General features: G+C 31.1%; 1 protein-coding gene across 1 annotated transcript in view; it reads right to left on the minus strand.

Moving 5' to 3' along the window:
• The window catches only part of LOC143258410 (nuclear migration protein nudC-like), a 67,240-nt gene that overhangs the window by 8,396 nt on the left and 31,842 nt on the right, over positions 1-27,002 (minus strand). The window contains 5 exon segments of the mRNA XM_076517313.1: positions 2,876-2,959; positions 17,468-17,593; positions 20,722-20,790; positions 22,539-22,655; positions 25,573-25,629. Of these exon segments, the coding sequence (XP_076373428.1) occupies positions 2,876-2,959; positions 17,468-17,593; positions 20,722-20,790; positions 22,539-22,655; positions 25,573-25,629 (453 nt within the window).

Raw genomic sequence — 27,002 nt, forward strand, 5'->3', positions numbered from 1 at the left:
ACCAACAGAAAGTTTTTCTTTTATACATGTTTTATAACCAAGAGAAAGTTTTACTTTTGTACATATGATTATCACCAATAGAGAGTTGTTTTATTTTCCTTTTATACAGGGTGTTTGGAAAGTCACTGTGCAGTTTTGTAATCATATGTCTATTTAGTCTATTTCAAGCCAGCAACTGATAGTGGTGTTTTAAAACAAAATAAGAAGGATCCAGGCCTGTATTGATGCCAACAGGGGTCACTTTCAACATTGTTCATAATTATCATTCATATTTACCTCCTGTATACTATATTGCAACATGTCTGTTAATAAATATATAAGTGCACAGTGTCTTTCCAAACACCCTGTACTTCATGCTTGCAACTTTTCTTTTGAATCTGAAGACAACAAATGTTAGTCAAGAAGAAATGACTGATGTGTAAACATAACTATTTCTCCTGGCAGTAACAGAATTTTTGGGGTATTTTACTCCAGTCACTGATATATTTTGTGTTCTGAAATTCATACTCAAAAATTACATAATTTTTGGTCTGAACAAAGAAGTTTGGAAAAAAACCAGACAAGGTCTATTTAGCTATAAATCTGAGTGCACATATTTTTTTCTTTTAAATGTAATACAGTGATGTACAAGAATCTGCTGATGTGTTCCTGTTGTGATGATGAATAAACTTGCTCATGTACTGCAAAGTACAGAAAAAAATCATAAAATTAAAAGAAAACTGATGCTAATGCAAAATATTTTTATTCTTATTAAAAATATTTTTTTAATAAAGTTTACTTGACTAATTAAGTAAAAACTTCAAGAAGTCACAGAAAAAGTTTTAATGGAAATAAGTTATTAAAACCCTACATTTTTAAAAGTTTACAAAATCTAAATGTTACTAAAAGCTTGTCAAATTCTGTGAATGTACATTTGATAAATACAAATTTGTGCAATGATAGCTTCACAGTTTTGTGTGTAAACCCAATGAATCCAGTCTCACAAACAGACAAGGTGTTTCTTGTTTTGATACAACATACTTTATTCATAACTTATTTTTTCTCATCTAGTTCACACTTTCTTTAGCTTTCACAAGTAGTCCTATGTATCAAAATTTTATTTTATTTTTGTTCATGGGCAGAAAGTGTTATTTCCCAATTGCTTATGCCTGAATTAAATGAAAAAGACCTATTTTTCTCTTCAAACTTTGCTTTTGTGACCTGGGTAATGAAATTTTCAAATTTACCCATTTTCCAGAAAATTCCAGGTACATTCAGTGCTGAGCAACTGATAAAGAATTTTCTAGAACTTTCCATAGTAATATATATGCAGGGGCTCATCATTCACCACTTCAGTTTAGTTCTAGCTGCCTAAGTGAACACACAGACCTATCTGATGTTATTAGAGATGACATCAAGAAGGGGAAAGCATTCTATAGACGCATTATGTTATGGACGTGGCCAATTTATCACGACAAGAGCAAAAAATACTCTGTAACAGCATCTGCTAAAATGTGTGAAGCCTACAAAGGGATATTTCGGCATGCATGTTGGCGATCAAGACAAACCCTGGGCACCTCATTTTACCTGCGAGCACCGCAAAAAACTCTAGAAGGTAAGACAGATAATTTTTGCTTCTCTGAATAGTAAGATTTTATATTATACAATTTAAATATCTTTTTTTAAATTTCCAATAGTATAGAAAAAAAATATTTTTGCATGAACCTCTTACACATTAGTTGTGGGTGAAATAAACGTATTCTTCAAAACAATAATTTTAACTTTGCTCTTTTGTAGGATGATACAGAGGGGAAGAGAGAGCCATGAAGTTTGCTATTCCAAGAAATAGGTGTGAACCTACTGACCACTCAAGCAATTGCTACTTCTGCATGGTAGACCCTTCCAAACATCAAGTTGGCAAGAATGTATCTGTTATCATGTATCCAGACCTTCCATTATCTATCACCCCAGTGGCACACTGCTATGAGCTCCCTGTACCCACTCTGCTAGAGAGAAAGCAGCCTGAAAGTCCATATCCTTGATAAATTTAAAGAGAACATGGGAGCATACTCAGAGGAGCAAGGCGAGCACTTCCACCAAGATATACTGGACTTTGAACACTGCTACCAAGGAGCATATAACAAAAAAAAAAAAAAATGATGGGAGACTATATTTGGGGGCTGATAAGTGAAAGTGATTTACATTACAGTCGCAAATCTCGAAAAAACTACTCACTTCTAAACAATTTTGTATAACTATAGTGTAAATACATGTAAATCTTGATTCATATGTTGTTTTATTCAGACCTTATGTAAATGAAAATGTGCAAATTTGCCCATTTTTACACAGAAAATAGGTTAATTTCTAAATTTCATTATTCTGGTCACAAAAGCAAAGTTTGAAGGAAATAGACATTTTCTGTACTTTTACAACATAAACAATTAAGAAATAACACATACTATCCAGGAACAAAATTTGTATTGCATAGTGTAATGTTACTTGTACATGGACATGGGTCACAAGTTTATAGATATTCCATTTATGATTTCATTTTATGACCATTTAGTGGTCAATAGCTGTTAAATACACCCAATGTTGGAAAAAGATTAATTGGTGTTTAAAAAAATCTAGAGAGATGTTGTAGCTCTAACCTTGTTTTTCTAAATACTGAAATTAATTACAATTTACTTCATACATAATAGAATCCAAAATTCGACATATGTAGAGCTAGTTAGATTCTAGATAAAAATAGAGGAAGTATGGAAAAAACCAAAAAAATGTTAACAGTTGGTTGCCTGTCTTGCTTTTATTGTGAATACATCATTAAAACATATTCAAGATCTTAAATTACCAGAAATATCAGGTAGCTGAAAATGACAGAGATGTTATACATTACCTTGGAAGGCTCAGGATTTACTTTCCTAGTGTTTATTTCTGGATCAGTAGTTACCAGTTTAGACCACCATTCCATCTTATTCACCTGGAATAAGCATGTTTATAAGGATTTGTTAATATTTCTTTATCAAACTACAACAAAATATGAAATATGTAAGAATTATTTATAACATTAACAGTCAGTGCGATGGATGGTGCTGCATGTCATCTATGAGCTTAAAAATGTCAGGCTTCATGTTTGATGTTGAAAACGCAAGACTGTTTCCAGATGATCATCAATTGGCTGATTGCGAGTGTTGTTTTTATTCAGTTTCATATGTGATAAAGCCTGTTCACAGCAGTATGTGCTGCCAAACATGCTGGTGTGAACAAGTGCGATCTCTTTCAGATTAGTAAATGTTTCAGGCAACGTTTTGTAAAAGTCAAGCAAACTGCTTTCTCGGTAAATAACACGCAGTTCATCAGATGCCTGGAGATCAGTAAGTTCAAGCTGATATTCTGCTGACAAGTTATCCACTGACACACTGAACGAATCAGCAAAAAGTTTCATCAACAATCTGCAATGGTCAAAGTCATGAAACTGCTAGTTGAAGGATTGAATCAAGGTATCTAGTTTCCCAACATAAACTTGTGTGTCAATGTCCTGATTCTTCTGCAGCTGTGACTGAAAAGTTGGAAAGTGCACGAAGTTGCCTGATGCTGCCAGAACAACTACAACTTTGTCCTGAAAGCTGAGACATGATTTGCAAGCTGACAGACAAGCTGATTTTTGCTTTGCAACTTCAAATTCAGATCATTCAAGTGTTGTGTCATGTCGACCAGAAAGGTCAAATCAGCTTGCCATGCTGGATCAGTCATGAAAACCACTTCTGTGTCTTTGTTCTTGCTTCTGAGGAATTCTATCACCTCATCAATCAACTCCCAGAATCTTCTGAGCATCTTCCCTCGACTCAGCCAGCGTACTTCACAGTGATACACAAGGTCACCATAGTCTGAATCAATTTCTTCAAGAAGACTTCGAAACTGATGGTGATTGAGCCCTCGTGATTTGATGAAATTAATGGTTTTCATCACTAATGCCATCAGTGCCTGAAGTTCTTTACTGCACAGGTTCTGTTGGTGAATAATACAGTGCAACTTCACCAACTGTCTGTTCTGCTTTCCTCGATGCTTCATCATCAGTGCTACCAGTCCGCTACTTTCTCTGGTCATGGCTGGTGCTCCATCAGTTGTCACACTTACCAGTTTCGTAAAATCCAATGAAACACTACTACACAGTCGTACTGTCTCCTCAAATAGAGCAGACCCAGTTATCTGATCCTTCATGGAACCCATGCCGATTAGTTCCTCTGTGATATCAAACGATGACGACACACCACGAACAAAAACTAGTAGCTGTGCTGTTGAACTGATGTCAGTCGACTCGTCTGCTGCCAAAGAGAAGTAGACAAAGTTGGCTGCTTTATTTGTAAGCTGTCTTGACACGTCTGCTGAGACATGTGAAATTCTTCATTGAACTGTCATACAATTCAAAGCCACCGTCTGTAGCATGCGAATTGCTTCCGGACACAACTTTTCCAATGCAGTAATCATACATTGCTTGACAAAATCAGGGAACGGTTGGCCATATTTCGCTATCATCAACAAAATATCGTAACTGATCTCACATGCTGCACCTAAATCTGCTGACTGCTTTGAGAAAATGTTCTGCTGGTGATTCAGCGACCGCTGCAGAGATTCAATTCGAGCTGTTCGTTCTTCACCGACAACGTTGTGGAAATCTTTATGCTTCGACTCATAATGACCCTTTATCTATTGGATACCTTCGCCACTGCTACTGTCGAATGACACAGCAGACAAATCATGTTCTTCTGTTGTTAAACAAAACAGTATTGTGCAGTCCAATCATCATGAAACTGCCGGTTTTCGTCGCCAACTTTTCTTTTACGATTAGCTGCCATTTTTGTTAAGAAATAATATCAAAATAGGGCTCGTAAGTAAATCTCGAAGAACAATTGGAACGTGTGAGATTCCGTAATTACGGAAATATTAGGTCATTGTGCCAATGATTAAATGCCTATGCATTAACAAAATTTGCTTATTAAATTTTCTTTATTGCTCGACACAAATATGGAACCATCCAGTTTCTAATCTAATGCATATTCTTCTATAGCACTTGATCTTTGCGCAGGCGCAAACTCTCTATGTTTGACTTTCTTGTTGGACATTGCAGGCCAGACTTTGTGCACCACTGATGTACAAGATACAATGATTATTAAATGTAATAAAAAAACCCTAATAATACAGTTCTTATCAATCAGTGATCAATAATTATTTTCACAATAATCTTAACAATATATATGTGCTAAATTGTTTACTGCGCTCAAACAATATCAATACACTACAACAAAAATAATTTTAGTGAGACCTAAAAATATCGTCACTGTTTCCACAAATTTGTACCAATTAAATTATAATATTCATTTACCTTTCTTTATTAATTATCATACACTTCTAGTTGTAGAAACAATAAAATAATAAAACAGTTGTGTAAAACTTCGTTTGTGGAAAAGACTGAAAATGTTCATTTTTCATCTTTTAAGTATTCCATTTTTTTTACTTGTAGAAACATCACTACTATAGCAAAACCTATTTACCTGAATATCCAGGAACATATAGAAATTGTTATATCAAAAAACAAAATACTCCTGTAAGTCCGTCTTATGCCTTTTGATTGGTTGGTTGATTTAGTGTTTTATGGTACAAAGCAGCAAGGCTATCTGCACCAAACATCCAGTAAAAAGGTAAAATTAAAGTAAATGTAGTAAAATTCATAAAAGGAAATTAAGGAAAAACAAAACATAAATAGCATAAAACCAATGTTTACACCTAGTCTACAATGTTAAGAAAAAACTACATTAAGAGAAGTCGTAAAGGACTTTCTGTAGCATAATAGCAAGTATCATAACCTGCCAGGAAGACTAAAAGGTAAGTACAAAAATCTCCATCAGTCACCTGAAGTTGGCCTTTCCAGTCCTGGTTCTGAGTTATGTGACATCATGGCCATTTTCAAAAAGTAAAGAAATAAAAGTTTTAAAAGACGTATAGCAAAATTTTAATAATAACTCTCCAAGATGACTGACGGGTAGTTCAAACAGCAGCGTTAGTCACCTGAAGTTGGCCTTTCCAGTCCTGGTGTTGAGTTACTTAATGTTACAGCCATTTTCTAATTTCAAATTGAACTAGAGAGACTGTGATTCTTAAAAGGAAACCACATTAAAAAAAGTTTAATGCATAAATTAAAAAACTATAAACTTTACCAAGGTGGAGAGTGTCACCATCACCAATAACACTTTCTAATGTTATGGACACAACATAACCTTGGGACAGAACATGTTTAAACTGGTGCTATTGTTAAGTGTCATAACAACGACAAGAAAGTTAAATGTGGCTTACTGTGATCTGAGTGTTACACAGACTACACACTGGTGCATCAGTTCCAGATAAAAGAAAACACTGAGTTAAAAAACTGTGACCAATGCGTAATCCAGTTTGAACAACTACCTCCTTCTGATCCTTAGGGAAGCAAGACGGCCAAAGTCCAATATTGAGTTTTATGTGGAAAAGCTTGTTTTCATGTTGCTCACTCCAAGTCAACTGCCAGCTGGCACAGAGCCGAGCCCTAAATACAGGACCCTAGCCCATGTATAGAATAGGCACAGCATTTATAATGCCAGAACAGATAGATTTAGCTGCAGTGTCTACGAGCTCATTCCCGCAAATACCAATGTAGTCCAGTATCCAGAAAAACTGGAAAGAAGTAGTTGTCAGAGAGAAATGGGCCAGTCAGTTTTGAATATCGGTGAGAACACGGTGTGAACCAATGTAAAGCAATTCCAGGGTCAGTAGAGAACTAAGCGAGTCAGTATAAATAGTGTAGTTTGAGTACTGCTTAACTTCTATGTGATCCTGGGATCCTTCCCAGGCTTAGAAAAAGGTAGGACAACAGCCTGGACCAGGCATCAAGAAGAACATTCTCCTGCCAGATCTGGTTAAAAACAATTAGGAGAATAGCAAGATAAGCAGGAATAAATGGTACAGCATATCATAGTGCACATCATCTGATCCAACTGATGTACTGCAAGACTAATGAAGCGCCAGTTTCAGTTCCACCAGTGTAAAGGGAACATTATAGTCATAGAGACAATTAGCTCAAAAGGAAAGAAGTGATTACTCTGTAAGATTCTTGATGGCTAAAAAGGTGGTAGAAGAAGCAGAAGTGCTAGATACCCGGCAAAAGCTTTCTCCTAGAGTATCGGCAATGCTCCAGATATCAGATACTTCCTGGCCATCAGAGAGTAAGATTGAGAGAGGGACAGAATTATATTGCCTAATAACCTTTCGAATCTTGTCCTATATGACATTGGAAGTGGTGGTAGAAAGTATGCTGGTTGTGAACTTAATCCAAGATTCCTTCTGGCTTTGACATCTTACCTACTGAGCATGTGCGTGGGCCTGCTGGAAAGCAACGCATTGCGAGAGTGTGGGATACACACGAAAAGTATCTCAGGCCCGTTTTTGAGCCTTCTATGCCATGTGGCAAGCAGGATTCCACCACGTACAAGGATATAGTGGAAAACATGTTGAGGTTTTAGAAATACATTGAGCAGCTGCTTGTACAATACTGTTAGTTATTGCTGCCACACAGTTGTCTATTGATGGCTAACAGGCAATGGCAGGATCAAGTTCTGCGAGAGCAGTGAAAAAGGGCCAGTTTGCTTGATCCAGCTTCCACTGGGGCACGTGGATCGGAGGGTATCAACCACGGTCAGTCTCTCAAATTATAGGAAAATGATCACTGCCTTGAAGATTATTGTCAACCCTTCAAGACAAATGGGAGAATAGTGCAGGGGAGCAAAGTGAGAGATCAATAACAATAACGGACTGACTGGGTGCATGATATTAAGTAGAAGAACCAGTATTGAAGAGAGAATGGTTGTGATCAGAGAGCATATGCTCTACAGAGCGACCCCTCCTATCAATAACAGCACATCCCCAGAGAGGATGAGGTCCATTAAAGTCCCCAAGAATTAAAAAGGGAGATGGCGACTGTTCAATGAGAACATCAAGGTCTGATTGATTGTATGTCTCTCCAGGGGACAAGTAGAGAGAACAAACAGTGACGGTATGACTCAAGGAAACACGAATGGCTATTGCCTCCAAGGGTGTGTTGAGTTATAAAGACAGGGTGGGCACATGCTGGTCAACCAAAAATGCCACCCCTCCATGCACTTGTCCATCACACAGCCTGTCATTTCTGTACAAAGAAAACTGCCAAAAAGTGATTGTATCGGCAGGTTTCAGAAATGTTTCTCGTAGGGAAAGACCTACAGGATGGTAGGAAGTAATCAGTGTTTTGATGTCATCCAGGTTAAAACATAAACCTCTACAGTTCCATTGTATCAAGGCAGCCATTTTTAATGATGTGTAAGCGAATTGGGTGGAGAACCCTTCTGTTTACGACCACGTCTCTTTTTCCTTACTGTCCTTATTTGAGGGAAGTATATAGATCTCCATGGATCCTCCCCTGGGTCGATGGGCAGGTCTTTATTGTTGGAAGGGGATTTCAGTGACTGAGGACACAAACGAATGATTGTTTTGCATCTTGGTGTGGGAGAAGATGTATCTGAGGAAATGCCTGTACCCAGAACCAAAAGATGTGGATCTTGAGATTTGTTAAAATGTATGTAAGGGACAGAGATGGGTGTAGAAGTTTATTCAACTTTAACTATGGAGGTCAAAAAACTTTTCATTTGTTTTGAGAACAATTTCCAAGGAAACACGGATGGCTACTGCCTCCAAGGGTGTGTCGAGTAGCAAAGACAGTGTAGGCACATGCTGATCAACCAACAGTGCCACACCTCCATGCTCTCATCCATCACACAGCCTGTCATTTCTGTACAAAGAAAACTGCCGCATGGTGACTGTAACGGCAGGTTTCAGAAATGTTTCCTATAAGGAAAGATATACAGAATGGTAGGAAGCAATCAGTGTTTTGATGTAATCCAGATTAGAACGTAAACCTCGACAGTTCCATTGTATCAAGATGGCCATTTTTGTGTAGGCAAACTGGATAGAGAACCCTTCTGTTTACGAACAGGTTTTTTCTTTACTGTCTTTATTCAAGGGAGATCTATCGACCTCCATGGATCCTGCCCTGAGTCAACTGGACAGATCTTTGGTGATGGAAAAGGATTCCAGCGACTGTGGACGTGAACGAATGGGGTGGGTGAAGAAAGATGTATCAGAGGAAATGCCTGTACCTGGAACCAAAGGAAGTGGATCTTGGAATTTGTTAAAATGTATGTAAGGGACAGAGATGGGTGTAGAAGTTTATTCAACTTTAACTATGGAGGTCAAAAAACTTTTCATTTGTTTTGAGAACAATTCTCTTGGAGGTACAGAGAGATCTGTCTGCACTCCCAGTGTAGTTGTGGAATGAAGTGCAGTAGCATACGTCTGAGATGAAGCGATGGACAACAATTTTCTAGCCTCAGGATAAGTAATGTTATGAATTGTTTTCAAATGCTGCACCTTTTTTTTTCTTCCAACCATTTGGGTCAAGAACGAAAGTAGAACAGGTGAGAGCCATTGCAAATGACACAATGAGGGTCCATTTCACACTCACAGGTATCATGGTCCTTGCCACTACAATGAGCACATGTCAGGGAACCACGACATGACATCTTTGAGTGACTGAACCTCTGGCACTGGAAACATTGGAAAGGGTTTGGAATGTATGGCTATACCCTGCAATTAAGATAGCCTGCCTTGATGGTGGCAGGTGAACATGGTGATGTAAATGTCAGAACGAGAATATTGGTCGGCAATGTAATTCCATCTTTGTGAGTGGAGATATGCCTCACTGCAGAAACTTCTTGAGTGGAGAAACAAATCCCTCTCAACAATAACATCTCGTGATGAATTTAAAGTAGCACGAGGTGTAACCTCAATAGGTATATCCCCAATTGCCTTTGAATTCAAGAGGAGCTCACTGTGTTGAAATGTGGATGTTTCCACCAATATGTCACCAGATCGAAGGTTCTTTACTGACTTTGAAGAGCCAGCAAGTCCCTCCAGTCCCTTATGAATAAAAAAGGGGGACATTTGCCCTAAAGGTTTATCTGAAAGAGAATGTAGGATAAGTAAGTGAGGTACAACAGGTGGTACAGATATTGAAGGTTGCTGCTCAGAAACTTCAAGACGTGGTCATTTACCTACAGACTGTTTTTTTACTATTTTATTTAAATTTTTATTTGGAGGATCCATAAGAAAAAAGGAAGGGGGACCACCCAAAGGCCATCTGTCTACAGGAATTCAACACCAAAGTGGTGTGTTAGGGTTGGACCCCTCAACTACCAGGATCTTCTCCTGCACTTCAAGGGTTGCCACACATTGCAAAAACGTGGGTGGATGTTTAGATCCCAGAGGAGGTGAACTGAAGAATAGAACCTTCCCTGGGAGGTCCTCTCACCATGTACAGGACTAGAGTCTTTTGAATAAAAAGTGAATAAAAAGTTCAACACAACCACATTTTAAAAACTAGGCCTCGTACATAGTTTAAGGTTACAAAAGCAAATTTAGCATAAAAAAGTGTGAAAATTAAATATCTCATTTTTTCAACCTTCCAAGATATCATACATAAGTTTAATTTCAGGAATTCTTTTAGATGACACCTCTATTTTTAAACAAACATATTTCAAACTAACTGAAGAAATTCCTTTTGAAAGTTCTCTTTGCAGTTTAGAAATTTATATACTAACAACTGGACAACACACTTCACACTTCTTAACTAAAACCTTTACACAATTTTGTCTTCTAACTATGTGAAGATACTTTAAAATAAGTTTTCTTTTAGCTATGTAAAACCATGTATTCTCTGTCTTCACATACACTACGTAGCAATTATAACTTTATTTAATAAGAGATCTTGAAAGGTAATAATTTTGTTTCTTTTAAGAAAAACACTTCCTTTTGTCATATACAACATGTACATATCAATCAAAATAAGCATACAAAAATAAAGATCCCACAAAGCTTAATCAACTTGTGTAAAACTTCTTAGTAATTGTGACCAATAATTTCTATACATATTAATAAATATAAACAGAACATTAAAAGGCTAAATTGATATCAGAAGTTATCTTGATCATTATCTTATATTAATGTTTATCTGAAATCAATAACTTAGTGAAAATAACACAAAAAATTATGTCCTGTAATGCTACTGTACTTTTACCACAAGCTAGCAATAGTATCAATAACAAAGAAAAAAAAAAGTAAATTAATGACGATGATAATCCTATATGCATTACAGTGTCATTCAAGAAATATTAATCAGTTTGTTTGTCACTGCAAATGCATTTACATTCCATAATTCCCTGTAGAGTTGGTTCACTGTATATGGAATTTATACTTTTTTTATTTCTGTTACATAGTTATTATTCTTATAATACTAATTTTCCACATAACTTTTTTCAGTACTTTATAATTTCAACAGTAACAGGAAATCAATATAACTGTGTGTTTGTAAAGTGCATTTAAATCAAGTAACTGATTTCTTATTATTTCATTTCTCAATGTAACATCTAAATTACATATAATTTTTAAGTGGATGTTACTTGTTCAACCATTTACTGCCAATACATAATGTATAACAGGTTCTGCTAAAGATATATAAATTATTTTTTACACTAATTCTTTATAATTTTGCTGTAATAGGTCTTAATTTATTGCAAATATGTTCATACAAACTAAAAACATTATCTAAAATTAGCCCTAAGTACATCTTAGTATTAACATTTTCTACATACACACATTAACAAATAGAATAATCCATGATGACCAGAAACCCACTTGAAGGAAAAATGTATCTCAGAATGGCTGGTATGGGTATTAACACTTTTACCAAAATAAAAAATAAAACAGACAACGTTTTGGCTTTCTAAGGTCATCTTAAGGTTAACAAAGGTTTGTTAAAGTTTGTTAACCTGGAAATACAATACTGTTTATTATCTACAAATAAATGTTTATATTCATTACTGTATCTTTGCCCATGAATGAGTAGAATTTTAAATATTTTATATTGTGAGTGAAATATCAGTATTCACATATATTTCACTTATATTAAGCCAATGCCTTAATTTATTTAAATCAACTTGTAAAAATCTTTTGTCAACTTCCACTTCAAAATGAATTACATTTAGAGCTGTATCATCTGCATATATTTTTGTCTTTAGACTTGTATTTACAATATTATCAACACATAAATTAAACAGTAGGGGACCTAAAGTAGATGTTTTGTTTGTTTGTTTTTGAATTGTGTGCAAAGCTACTTGAGGGCTATCTATGCTAGTCGTCCCTAATTTGACAGTGTAAGACTAGAGGGAAGGCAGCTAGTCATCACCACCCCCTGGAAACTCCTGGGCTACTCTTTTATCAACAAATAGTGGGATTGACCATCACATTATAATGCCCCCACAGCTAAAAAAGCGAGCATGTTTGGTGAGAAGGGGATTGGAACCCACGACCCTCATATTACAAGTCAAATGCCTTAACCCACTTGGCCATGCTGGGCCCCTAAAATAGATCCTTGTGGAATGCCACATTTTATAATTGTATTACACATTATTTCTCCAATTCTTGTTATTGCAACATATCACTCAAATAATTCATGAACCAGTTATATAACTTTCCATTACCTATGGCTCACCCAGCAGCATTTTATGATTTAATGTATCCAAAGCTCTAGTTAACTCAAGAAATAATACAAGTACCTTTTGATTTTTATCTAATTGTAAATTTACATCATTTCAAAATTTTTCTAATAGTAATGTATAGTAATAGTAATTTATTTTTAATAAATCTATATTGTCACTTGTTTTTTATTAGTTTTTTAATAACATTTAACACACACACCTTCAGATTATTTTCAAATCACAGGTAAAATGAAACTTTGTCTATAATTATATAGATTTTGTCACTGATATTTTACATCCATCATGTACTTCAACTTTTTCACAAGTGAAATTTAATTGGCACATCACCTTTGCTGATACATTAATACATGGTTTTATGTATGTTAATTGCATAATATTTATTTCTGGTCCTTTGTTAATATCCATTAAATTACTATATTAATAATTTCTTCTTCTGCTATTGGAGGAACATAAATTGTATTAGTCTGCAAGATTACACACTGAAGACAATAAATGTTTCATGTAGAAAAGAAATAACTTTAATTATCATGATTATTTTTTACAGTAGTTACCTTATTTGTAAACTTTCTATTAAAGTTATCTGTTAAATCTGTAGTACTTACATTTGTATTGATAAAATTTTGCTTTATTTTTTCTTCAAGTGGAATCATCACTGATAAGATTACTACTAATTCATTAATGCATTTCCAAGTTTCTTTCATATTATCTTGAATGCCAGGAAATTTTGTCATTTAATAATAATTCTACTTTCTGCCTTTCTTATAAAACATATTACAAAATTTCTCTTTACTTTGTAAACTGCTTCATTTGTTTCACTATTCTCACATTTATATTTGAGGCATATTTCTCTTATTAACTCTAAAATAACATAATCTGTCTAAGGTTTACACTATGTATTCTAGTTTATTTTAACCTGAAATGTATTTTCAAATTCAATTTCATTTAACACAAACCAGTTTTTATACATTATCTCTGGATCTTTTAATATTAAAAACTTTTTCTAATTACAGCTGTTTAAATAATTTATAAAACTATTTATTCTAATTTTGTTAATCATTAAAAATTTTTCACATAGTTTGCTTTACTATCTTTAACACACGAATTGGATACACACTGTATACACATTAAATATTTATAGTATAACATGTGATGCAGCATGTGTATCTCCACAAAATCTGGTAGTCTTTTATTAAATATTGCAAGCTTTTGTGGAAAAAAAAAATCAGAAATCTTAATGAAGTACATTTATTAAGTATCTATTTGTCAATGTAGAGCTACTTTATTACTAAGTCTAAATGTGAAATGATTTTCTTGTAATGATTAAAAACTAATCTTTGTCTCTCAAGTCTCATGAATTATTTGGGTAATCTCTAAAACCCTCTAAATACATTTCAAACATTTGTCTTCAGTAAGATATTTTGTCTGTTATTTTCTCTACCCTAACTACATGGAGCCTGTCAATTTGATCCACCTTGTAACCAACATAAAAAAATAGGGAAATAAATAAATACAAACTATACTTTTTCATCCTAGAATGATGACAAATTAGAACATGAAAATACAAATGTTTAGTCTAAATAGCTTAAAGTCTCATAATGTTACATATTTATATGTATATATCTCCATTAAATTTATTATATTACTATATTTTATTATACATGAAAAGATATGAGGATCTTATATTTTAGCCTGTTAAGTGTCCATAATTTTAGTTTTTAAGTTATACAAAACTACAGACTGAATATTTAGACACTGTAAATGCCTCACATGACTGACAAAAATCAATATTTAGATGCTTTCTTTTCATATTTATTTTTGAATTAAGAAATTAACTAATACACACACACACAGTACTAAAATTTGAACTGTGATCTACAATTTGATACCAAACTTAACATAAATGCATAATAGTTCAATAAAATTTTGAATGAAAGTCAATAAACATGATGACATGGACTAGGGTTAAACTGCTTTTTAAATTAACCAGTCATCATAGAATATATTTTCTTCCTTGATGACATAAATTTTTACATTCACAGCTGTAAGTTTTGTACACAAAAGATCTAAACAAGATTTAACCAGCTTTTCACTTCTTCATTCTGAACTGGTTAACATTTATATTTTATTGAAATCCATTAAAATATAACAGGTTTCAGCAGTCATTGATCAAACTACCATTTTCATTACTTTTTATTTAATGCTGACATTTATGTCACCAAGATATACTATGTTTAGTGTTTTAATTCATTCAGAAATATTTCCAAATTTAAAATATAAAGATTAAAACTGTAATTGGAAGTCTGTTAACTGGAATTAATAAAAACATTATAATAATTTACTTCAAAAATGATAATATTTCTGCATCTTTCACACTTATTTTTACTATTTCTACAGATATATTTTTTATAAAAAAGTTAAAACTCTTCCTCAGCCTATATCATTTCTACATGTATAAATGTTTTTCATTATCTTCCAAATTATAATTTTGAAATTTATTTCATTTAGAAATGTCTCTGTGATTATTAATATATCTAACAATATCAAAACTTCACCAGCAATTGTACAATCTTGCTTATTGCAAGTAATATTAATATGTAACAAATTCAAAATATCACCTTCAATATGTTCTAGCTTGTGTGAAACATTTATAAATTTATACTTTTATACACTTTATCAGTACATCCACTATTTCCAAGATTAACATCCACAGATTACAGCAAATTACGAATTTTCAAAAGTACAATTCAATTCTAATTTTTATTACACTTTCAGTTTCTGATTTCTTTACAAACACATTATTTTTGTACAAATAAATTTATACTGTTTTTCTTTTGAAATTCTTGTCTTCCAAAACAATTCTTTATTAGCAGCTATCAGATTTTCATTGATATAAACTCTGTCTTCTACCATATTCTGTTGGGTTTGACATTTTTAATCCCTTTCTTTATACTATTCAGACATTTTTTGTTATGCAAAACACTTTTGAATCTAACAATTATAGGTACTATATTTTTATTATTATGGACAAGTATTCTATGAGCCATTACTATTTGATCTTTTATTATAATCTTGTATACTAAACTCCTCAGACACAGAATACCTATTAGTTTCTCATTACCTTGTCGTACTATTAGGTGTATATTTTTAATGTTTCTTCTTCATTCATACTGTTACTGATAATAAACTGTTTTCAGTATTAACCTTCAAACTTTCCAAATCGTTTTCCATTATCTTTCTATCTTCTGCATGTTTACTTTGTATTAATGATATTTAATCATACTTAAAATGTTTATGGAATCTTTCATTTCATTTATATCAATTTTGTTTTCACCTAACATTTATATTTTGGAATGTAGTAGCTACTAATGGATTCTTAAGTCATGTTCAGTCAGATTCAGATCTAGCCAAGTATTTAGAATCTTCTGTTGATCTCCAATATCAGTAGATTTTAACAAAATCATTGTTTCAGCAGTATTTTCATTTAATAGATTACTATTGTTGCTTACTGTGAAATTATATTTTACTGTTGATGAACAAACCATTTTCCAATTGTTTACTATATCTTGGCAGTGTTGTGACAATTTCTTTGGCATTAAACATAATATGCTGCATGTTGTCTCTGACAATCCACTACACTGATAATGAAGTGAAACCCTCACACATTCCATAACCTTTTACAGTCTCCATTAACAGACAAAGGCTTCATACAAACAACACAATATTTAGAAGCCATTTCATGTGTTATTATTTCTATGTATGATGGTTTCAATAAATAAAAATTTTTACACCACAAAAAACAAAATTGTAAACTTAGGAACAAGCATTTACAATGCCAATGTAAACATACTCTTCTTTATTCTTCAAAAAACATTCAGTATTTCTTCTTTATATTCTAGTGAAAACCTATCTGTTCAGGACTTTTTTTCAATTTAAAATGTTTGACAACTATTGAAACATACTGAAAAAAATGGCAACATTATTTCACATGAAAGTATTTTACTAAGTATCAGCAGGGAAAGAAAAACAAAATGTCACTTCTTCATTCCATACTTCACCACTAATTCAGTAGTTAATAGTTTAAGTAAATTTAAAATTCTTAACCCATGAATTTGAATTAACCAATGACATCTTAGAATAAATCATCAAAACTAACATATTCACACAAATCTTAGAGCACAAAAAGATAAAACAAAATAATTATAAAGACCAAGAATTGTTACTGTTTATTTTATGTTTAAGATAAATCAGGAGAGAGAGTATATTAAAAAGGAAACTATAACATTTGAGGAAAAATTTAATGTTAAATGGTATTTTATCTGCTCTGTAAAGTTTAAAATCAGATACACCCCCTTTTCTAAAAGTACTATATCAAAGAGAATAAAATGGCCAATGAAACAGTTAGGGCATACAGTTAATGAAAAATTTTTCAACTTGTGCAATTCACAATATAATACTAAACAATGCACCATATCCTCCATGTTCAACTGATACACTGATCAGTTACCTAAATACTAAGAAGACTGTTAACTTTATGATTATATTTCTCAAAGATATAATACTCTAAAACAATGTTACTCATATTTTGTGTACCTAAGAAGCATTAACAAATTAATGAATATATTATAATATATATGTTTATAATAGCAAAATTTAACAACCAAAAACTATGTTTAAGCAAAACTGGAGGAATAAAAGTACCAAGAGCTAGTTGAGTACTCACTTAACATTATGTTTAAAAAAAAAAATTGATCAAAAGTCATACAAATAACCAAATTACTTTAAATTATAAATAATTTTTATTTTACAATACCTACCTTTTCTAATGTCATGGCTATAGTCTTGCTATCTTCCAATACCCAGCAGCATTCTTCAACTTTTACAGCATTAACAAGCTCACCATCTATTATTGGTGGATGACCTTTGAGTCCAACTTTCAGATGCTGTAAAGAAATTTACTTTATGAAGTTTAAGTAGCAAGTCAAAGTTGTAAGCAAGTATGCTTCCAAAAACTAACATAGCAGTTGATTTAACATATGTATATGTTACTGTGTATTTATCAGTTAGAATTTTATAAGAGCACTGTAATTTTAAACAAAAATGATCATTCCTCAGTATTATTTTCTTTGAGCAATAGGAAATAACTAAACACGCAAATTAATATTTTTTTCAATGATGTAAACTCCTGTTGATGTTATTCTCACAATTTTCCACAAAAGAAAAACAAAAAAGAAGTTAACCCAACTTAGTTTGACCTGGAACAGTTTCTGAAATAAGAAATATTTCAAAAATATTTGGTATGATGAGCTTCAGTGATTTACTGATCACAAACTATGGTATTAACATAGTCCTACAAAGAGAATGACAGATATTAGTCATTGTTATATTTTTTTGTAACTACTCAATCATTTATTTTAGAATATAATTTCCCTTTTAATTGTTAAGACACTTAATACAAGCAAAGAAGAGTGGACACTACTTTCTATGCTATGTTTTACCAGTGGGTGATACATTAAGATATTTTGATATACCACCAAAGAGAAATCAGTTATCAAAAATTATACATTATTTCCTTGGCAAAAATATCTGATTTTAAATTATATCCACATCCTTAGAAGTCTTTTAATTTTCTAACTTTTCACAGTTTAATTATAAAAATCTGAGAACTAATGCTCAACACAGCAGCTGATTTTCACATACATAGACATACATCATATACAGTTTTCAATATAACCAATGAAAAATTTATTTGTGATAAAAAACAGAGTCCTGAATGGACTTTCTGATTAAAATATTATGGAAAAGATTAAACATAAAAAACAAACTGAGCCACTCAAAGAAAAAGTAGTTCATACTAAACTATGTAATACAAAAGGAAAAAAAAATAGCTGTTGGCTTGTCCCAAAGAAAGTATGTTATTCTTTCATAAATGCCCAAAGCCAAAAGCTATTCATTTTTCATTCCATTTTAAAATAGTTTCCTGACCATTGGATTTTAATATGGCTTCTTAACTTTTAACCATATTTTAATGTGATATGTAACAATATACTGAAGGTATTTGCTTAAAATACCTAATTTTTTCAGCATGAGCTAGGTCCCTGGAACCAAACTCATAACCATTATGTGCTCATATAGTTTTTATGCTATAACTTTTAAATTAATAAGCATATTATAAATTTTTACAATGCTTTAATACACAAAATATCAATTTTTATTTATTAAGACACATATTTGTTATGTAACACTTTTTTTTTTTTTTGCATGTTGAATATCTAACAAAGTAATTTTTAAGGTTAAAAATACTTTTATTCATGCATTAAATTGTTTTCATATTTCATGTATGAAATCTTTATAACAGCCAGATAGATATCAAACATTTATTAAGAAAAATCTTTACATTTTATGTATTATTTTCACTTACAAATCTCTGTATGGGTTTACTATAATTCACCAATCTAAGAACCACCATACAAAATTATGAAATTTTAAAAATTTCATATAAAAATTATGCTTCCTTCATCTTAGAATAACAGCAGACTAACATGAAAACATAAATGTTTAGACAAAATAGCTCAAGTCCCATGACATTATATATTTATTAATTTTATTGTATTGACCAAAATTCAATCTGTAGCTGGCTAACAATAAAAATGTTACAATAATGCAGCACATATGCACTCATGCCACTGTCTACAATAATATAAAACTGACCTTTAGTCTTTAAAAAAGTGATCTATCTTAGCTGTGGTTTAGTGGACTAGTATTTTGTAACATAAACTCACACTTCAATTATAATACATATGTATACAGATTGACAGATTTTACAAAAAGTGCTAAAATTTGCTTTTCTTAAAACATAAAACAATAAATAATGAATTAAAACAAATAATTATCTTTTCTAGTTATGACCTTTGCACTCACTTGCTGCTTATCGTTGCTTACTAAGCTTTGAAAATTTTTTCATATAGAGAACACAATTTTTTTTTTTTTTTATAAAATTTTATATATACAACTGAATAATCAGAAGATCATAAATTGCTTCATAAATACCACAGAATTCCACTATAATTTATAAAGCATAGTAACTAAGATGTATTTTGGTCTAATAAAATATGAAATTTCAAGCAGGCTACAGACACAACCTACCTTCTTGAAATACTGGTTTAAGTAATGAGGTGGCCTTTTAACACATTACAATGGCTGAGAAAACCACTACAAAGACATTCTATGTTGTCATGATTAGTCACACTACATACTCAAGTAAATAAACATAAGAGACCATTTCCAAAGATGGAAAGAGGTGAACAGGACTGCTGTGCTTAATTCAGTACATAAGCTATATCTCAACACATACAAAAAAAAAGAAAAAAAAAGAGGTTCTTATTTTATATTCTAGCTTGTCAATATTGGTATCATGAGTTCCTAATTCATACAAACCTGCAGACTTAGTATTTTGACATCACAAGTATTGACATTTAAATGCATTATTTCAATATTTAATTTTGATTAAAAAATTAATTAATGAATAACTAAAATCTGAATTATATCCTACAGTTTGATTACAAGACTTACTGAGAAAGTTATGAAATAATACTTCAATAAAATTTTGAATGCAAGTCAACAAACATGATGACATGGCCTTTGACCCATGATCCATCTAGAAAGAGTTAATTTTCCAAAACTTTTCAGTAAAAAATTGTTTATCATTTTAAACATAAAAGTTGATTTTAAATAATTCAACACTAATTTTTTAGAAACTTTTAATAAGTATGAATCAATCTTACCTAAAACAAGTTATAAATATGAATTAATGAGATTACATTTTATTCAACACATGCTAAAAAGAACTTAGCAAATGTGAATAGTTTCCTTTAACAAATGTTTATTTACATAAATAAATATACTATCACATACAAGTCAGAAATCAAAACTATTTTAAAAAATAATTTTTACTTGAATTGCAATTGAAAAAAAGATTAAAAAAAAAGAGGTTCTTAAACATAAAAACTTGTTTTATAAACCAACAGACAGAAGGTGAGATTAATAATATGGAATCATACAAGTGCTTCACCTTTTTACCAAATTCAATAATGACATCTCTGGCTTTCACTTTGAAGTTCACATGAAGTGGGACTTTCAGCTGTTATAACAAAAAAAGTTAAGAAAACAGTTTACACAAATCATACATTTTAAATACATTTTCAATAACATAGAAACACTTACTATCATAAATGTATAATAAAGAATTCATTGCAATTCTTGTCTAAACATTACTTTCATCATATTATAAAAAAATTAGGAAATCCTAGAACTAAAGTGCATATTATGACAAAAGAAAATCAATTATGTATATTGCTGCACAATATATTTTATTTTATTTTGCCATTAGTCTTAAGTAATTTTGATCACTCTGTATTTTAACATATGTGTATGGTGTATATTCAATAAATCATAAAAGTTTCAGTCCTATTAATTAAATGGACCTGTGAAAATTGTACAGAGTTTCAAAATTGGTGTGTTCAGGAAATCACTAGTTTATTGGTTAGAACTTTATTATTACATTTAAGAAACTTCATAAACTAGTATAAACTACCAAAAGTTAGAATCCACTACATTTTATATGTAAGCTTTATTTCATGTTTCCTGTTAATAAACAACCAAAGATAGCAAACTAAACCATTCAGAAAAGTTCATGTAGTAGAAATATACAACAGAACACATATCACTCTGCCCACACAGAAACATATGATATAGATACAATTTTTTGTTATCTATATATAAAATGTCATTAGTATATTCTTCCAGAATTTTTACTTTTTCCATATTGATTATTGTGATTTTAACACAATCTTGCAAATATATCAATAATGTCACAGATGTAACAGTTACCTTTGAAGCTTCTTTACAATAAAAGGTGTTACACATAGGAATAAATAAACATTTTATCACATAATTAGTTATTTTCTAGTTGTCATGTGAAACTTGTAAAAAAAATAAATAAAAAATAAATAAAAAAATCAAGCTATATTTCATTCCAAAGGGGAAAATCAGTGGAAGATATACAAAATATTTTATAAATACTTCCAGAACCTTGTTTATTGGAATACACACAGATAATGTCTCAATTTTCACTGATATGATTATTAAAGGTTTTTAGTTTACAATTTCTGTTAAAAGATTGCACTTAAATTTGATATTCAATAGAAATAAACTTAAATAGGCTTTAGTTGTTCACTTCAAGCCAGGTAAACCTTGTAATAAATTCAGCTTAAATCACTTCTGTAAGTCTTTCTACATTATATATATTTGTACCTATTATTTTATGAATTTAAGTGATTTCCTAACCTTTGTTTATTTGCCATTTTATCTTTTTCTTGATTAACGTGTAATGCAAACAAAAACTGTCCACATTTAAGTCTGTTAAAACATTTTAAAGGTATTTATATAACTATATATGACAGTACACATGACTCTGGAATTATACTAGTATAATAATAAATTGGTAAACAAGTATAAAGTAAATTTAAGTATAAAGAAGTGGTTTATTTTGGGACAAAATACTATGCTACTATTCAAATATGTAGTGTATTTCCTCCAAAATAAACTATTATCCTTATAAATTATTGTTTGCAATTTACTTTATTATTATATTCAAGTTGTGTATGCAAGTTTCATTGTCCTAAAGTTTTCTTTCTTCTTACTGACAATTTTTTTCCTTATTCAGGAAATTCAGCTCAGGTATTGCTCTGGCTACAAATAAAAACAACTGAAAGCTGTTTAATGACTACATTTAATAATGTTGTTAACTGTCACTTTCCAACAAATTAAAAAAAGGAACAAAATAGGAGAGGAGTAAGGTTGTCGAGTTTTAGAAAAAATAACAATTACCTCAATTTCTGATAGTGTTTGGGTCCATTTGTAGTTAGGTAAATCACAGCCATTTCCAGAATTAGGTTTTAGTTTTCCCTTGTCTTCATTTTCCTGATCTGATCCTTCATCTTCAACCTATACATAGTAATGATAGAACAACTATTCACAATACAATTTTTATGAATGTCAATATTACATTTTGTGTAGTTACCAAATGCTTAAGTTTAAATTTTAAATATAAAATACATTTTTAAACAGAGTTTGAAGAGGCACAAGTGGCATTTCACTTTTAGACTATAAGTTCTGTTCACTTTACTAGCTGAAACTATATATCACATGAAAAATATTTCAATTAATTGTTCATGGACAGAGCCTCTTATAATTACTTCCAAGTCTACACAGTAACATCACACAGTCACAATCTTGTTCATGTTAATGTAATAAAGTACTGCCAATAAATGTGTCAACATGCTCTGCCATTCCTTTCCACAGATGGCCATTACTAAATGATCGTAAGGTATTTGTTTCAATGAAATTACAATAAACAACATTCACACTGATGGAGCTCAAAGCTACATCATCAATACAGATCTGTATGGAAATAAGATTTCACATTAATAAAATGTAAAAATAAATTAGTTTTTCTATATAAATATAAGTACTTCTTTATCTGTTTAACTTCCTCAAATAAGACTCAGTCACAATCCTACCGACCACATGATCTCCAAGTACTCATTTAAAGTCTTTATAGATCTAATACTTCTACTTTTCAATATACTGTGTAGGTAACTTCATACACTTCTGCATTCTTTCAGTTAACATTACAAGTGTTTTAAATGCAAAATCACATTTCTTTTATGAAATATTTAAAAAAAAGTAAAGATTTGTCTGTAAATATACTGAGTATTTGTTTCAAACAGTGTAGAAAATAATTTTCATGTTTAGACTGAAAATACGTTTCATCATCTCAAATTTCCTTTGTTTAATCCCTAAAACCTCCTAAATGCATTTCAATTTTTTTTCAGTAAAATTTTATATTTTATCTATTATTTTCTCCACCCATTTCTATATGCAATCAGTCATTTTAAACAATCTTGTAACTGAAAAAAACCAAAAAGCAACAAATCTAAATTACACCTTTTCTCTTTCTAGAATGGCTTCAAGTTGTAACATGAAACTACATTTGTTTATCCTAAGTAACTTTAAGCTTGTAACAGTATAGATCTATTTATAATTAAATATTACTGTTTTATTGCTTTCTGACCTGTGTCTCACTATCATCCACATTATTATAAGTTATAAATCACACTGGAAATGTCACTCATGTTACGCTATCAAATTAAATTACCCATGAGTTACTATGAGCTTCTCGTGTGCGTGCGTGTCATGAAACATTTAAATAATCATTTATTTTATCTAATCTAAACTAACCTAAAAATATTCCAATTTTTATATTTTAGTTACATTTATTATAATAAAGGATAAACATGTAAAACAAGGAATAAAGCATCTAATAAAGCAGGAATAACATGCCAAAAACAGACAATTTCTTCTAACTATCACAAATTTTTGGGTTTTCTAAAGAACTATGCAACACGAGTCATTACATTCATCCAAGCTAATCATTAATTTTCAAAACCACAGGAATGAAGGTTGTACTCTGAGTGAAACTGATACTTATCAATTCAGAACACATTATACAATAGATGATTGGAGAGATAAAAACCTTGACTTTATCTTGGTTACAGATAATATATAATTAAATGTCAGAGTGAACTATTAACAAATAACAAAAAAGAAAAAGTAACAGGTGGGTGTGGCAGGAAAGGTCAGATTTTCTATTTGACAGCATTGTAACCAAACAAAATTAAAGACTATAAGAATTATAGTTTGCTGAACAATGCTGGTTTTATGGTGAGTAATTTATGTTTAATGTCATACTTTTTCAAGGGGTGGTGAATAAAACCAAGAACATGCCTACAGAAAATCTGTCATGTGTGTCACACTAAGAGAAATTTATGATTTTTTCAATGTCTTGTAAAATTAAGAACTTAAAACTTACAAACTGTTAAAATATGAATTATTAGTTATGATTTTTATGGTATACCAACTGGTATAATGTAAAGTAGTTTAATGAAATTTTGAATGTAAACACTAAAACTTTGTGCTATTCAGTAAAAGATACTTGGTTTGAGAAGGTTAGTCAAAGTTAGAGTGAGGAATTGCTTGTAATGATAGTTTTGTGAAGTGAGCAGTTAAAGTATTAGTAATTCATCATTTTGACCAGAAGTGGTTTTTATATTAGTGGAAGGGTTGTGGAATGTTATTTCAAGTTATGCATGTGATACACTCCCTCTTAATGTCACATTAGATTTTAAATAATTTACACAAGCCTACTGCACCTAGTGTGTATCCTTAACTATACAAACATGCAGTAAAATGGTTATTTACACTTGTGTACAGATGTTTAAAGCACTCAACATATTTTTCTTTGTTTTGGTGAAAAGTAGATATCTTATATCATAAATTAACTATACTTTAGCAAAAGTAATTTTTATTGTAAAGATAGAAATATGCTAATCTATGAATAAATATAATTATCCAAGACCAATCTCTGTTAAGGTTCCAGCTGAATGACTGAGCATTCAGTGACATATTTGCTAAAATAAACTGTTTCATAGATATTAAAATTCATTGCAATTTACCTGATAATCCACTTAAGAGTGTAGTAAACATATTTCTCAAACAAACTCTGGTGTAACAACCTTTTATAGGTTTACATGCTATCTTTTCTTACCAGTCTTCACGTTGTATGGCAGTAGCCAAATATATTTCACAAATTTCAAAAACAGTTAATGTACGTATAAATTGTAACAAAAATGAGCCCTAGTGTGAATTTGAATGTGTTTTCAAATAACATGAAAAAAGTTTATATTTTTATGAAGTTCTGTATAGTAAGCAAAGCTAGAAAAGTCTCAGTCCGAGACTTGACAGCACAATGAGATACCTTTCTACAAAAATGAAATAAACTCCACCCTTTTAAAGATCTCACCTTATCTTCATTTTCCTTATTTCCATCTTTACCTTCATTTTCTTTATTTTTTTTTTCCTAGAAAGGTTAATAAAAACAAGGTATGAAAAATGTGACATGCAATACAAAACCCATCTAACTAGTGAAGTTGCCCAATAAGAAATTCAAATTAACATGAAATGTCCAGGGAAAACAGTGATTATTTTGACTCTTTTGTATCAAAGCTTTAAAAATAATAAAATATATCTTTATGCCAAACACAATTTTCTATTTTCAAGTCAAGGTTCTTCCCAAAAGCCTAAATATCAGTTTCTGGCTATTATTTCTTCCTACCAGGCTTTGATAAGATGCATCAGATGTTCAAAATATATAAAAATTAAAACATGAAAAATAAAGAACATAAACTAAATTTCAAAAATCTATTAAGAACACATAATAATAAAAATGTTACCATAACAACAGAGATTTAGTGTAGCCAAATCATAATTCAGAAACTATAAATTAAATAAAAAATAAAACAAAGTTTAAGCCATAAGTAAAGAACTGTAAATAGTAATATCATTACAACTTCTAGTTAAGGTCATTTAATATATTAACTGTATCAGCCTAGATGAACGCATCCTACCCAGAGTGAAATTACAACACTTAATCAAATATGGCCATTTTCTAAGTATTTTTTTTTTTTAATTTAGAGTTAAAATGTATTTTGTAACATATTTTATTCACTTAATCCTATATGTTAAAAGGTTAAGTAAATAACGAATTTTGATTTTAGAATGGTTTCAGTGTTGGTTGTTTAGCATTTTATGGTGCAAAGCAACTTGGCTATCTGTGCCAAGCAATTGGAAAAAAATTAAAGTAGAATTATTAAAATTTGTAAAAAAAATCAAATTAAAACCAGTTTAATTTTTGAGTTAAAAACTCAAATAGCATTAAATCTAATTTTTGAATTTAGTTTACAGCAGAAGAAAGAAAGTAAAATTAAGTTTTAAAGGACTTTCTGCAGCACAAGTTTATTTACCATAACTCACCACGATGAATAACAAATAAGTTCAAACATCAGTGTTAGTCACCTGAAGTGGGTCTTTCCAGTCCTGATTGAGTTATTTGAAATCAAGGCTTTTTCTAATTTTGTTTTCATATCGAACTAACTTTAATTTGTAAAAAGGAATCACATTAAAAAAACCCAAGAAAGTTTAATTTATGAATTGAAATTAAATTAAATTAAATAATGTTAAAATGGCCAATATAAGGCAGACAGTGTCACCACTGCCAAAGACACTGTCCAACATCAGGGATAAACCTTGGGACAGAACGCATCTAAAATGGTGGCATCATTGAGAGTTGTAATGACAGCATGACAGTAAAATGTGGGCTATTGTGACCTGAGTGACACAGAAATCACACATTGGTGCATCTGTCCCAGATAAAAGAAAACAATGAGCTAAAAA

The sequence above is a fragment of the Tachypleus tridentatus genome, chromosome 8 (assembly GCF_004210375.1).
Source record: "Tachypleus tridentatus isolate NWPU-2018 chromosome 8, ASM421037v1, whole genome shotgun sequence".
In the NCBI taxonomy this organism is placed as follows: Eukaryota; Metazoa; Arthropoda; class Merostomata; order Xiphosura; family Limulidae; genus Tachypleus; species Tachypleus tridentatus.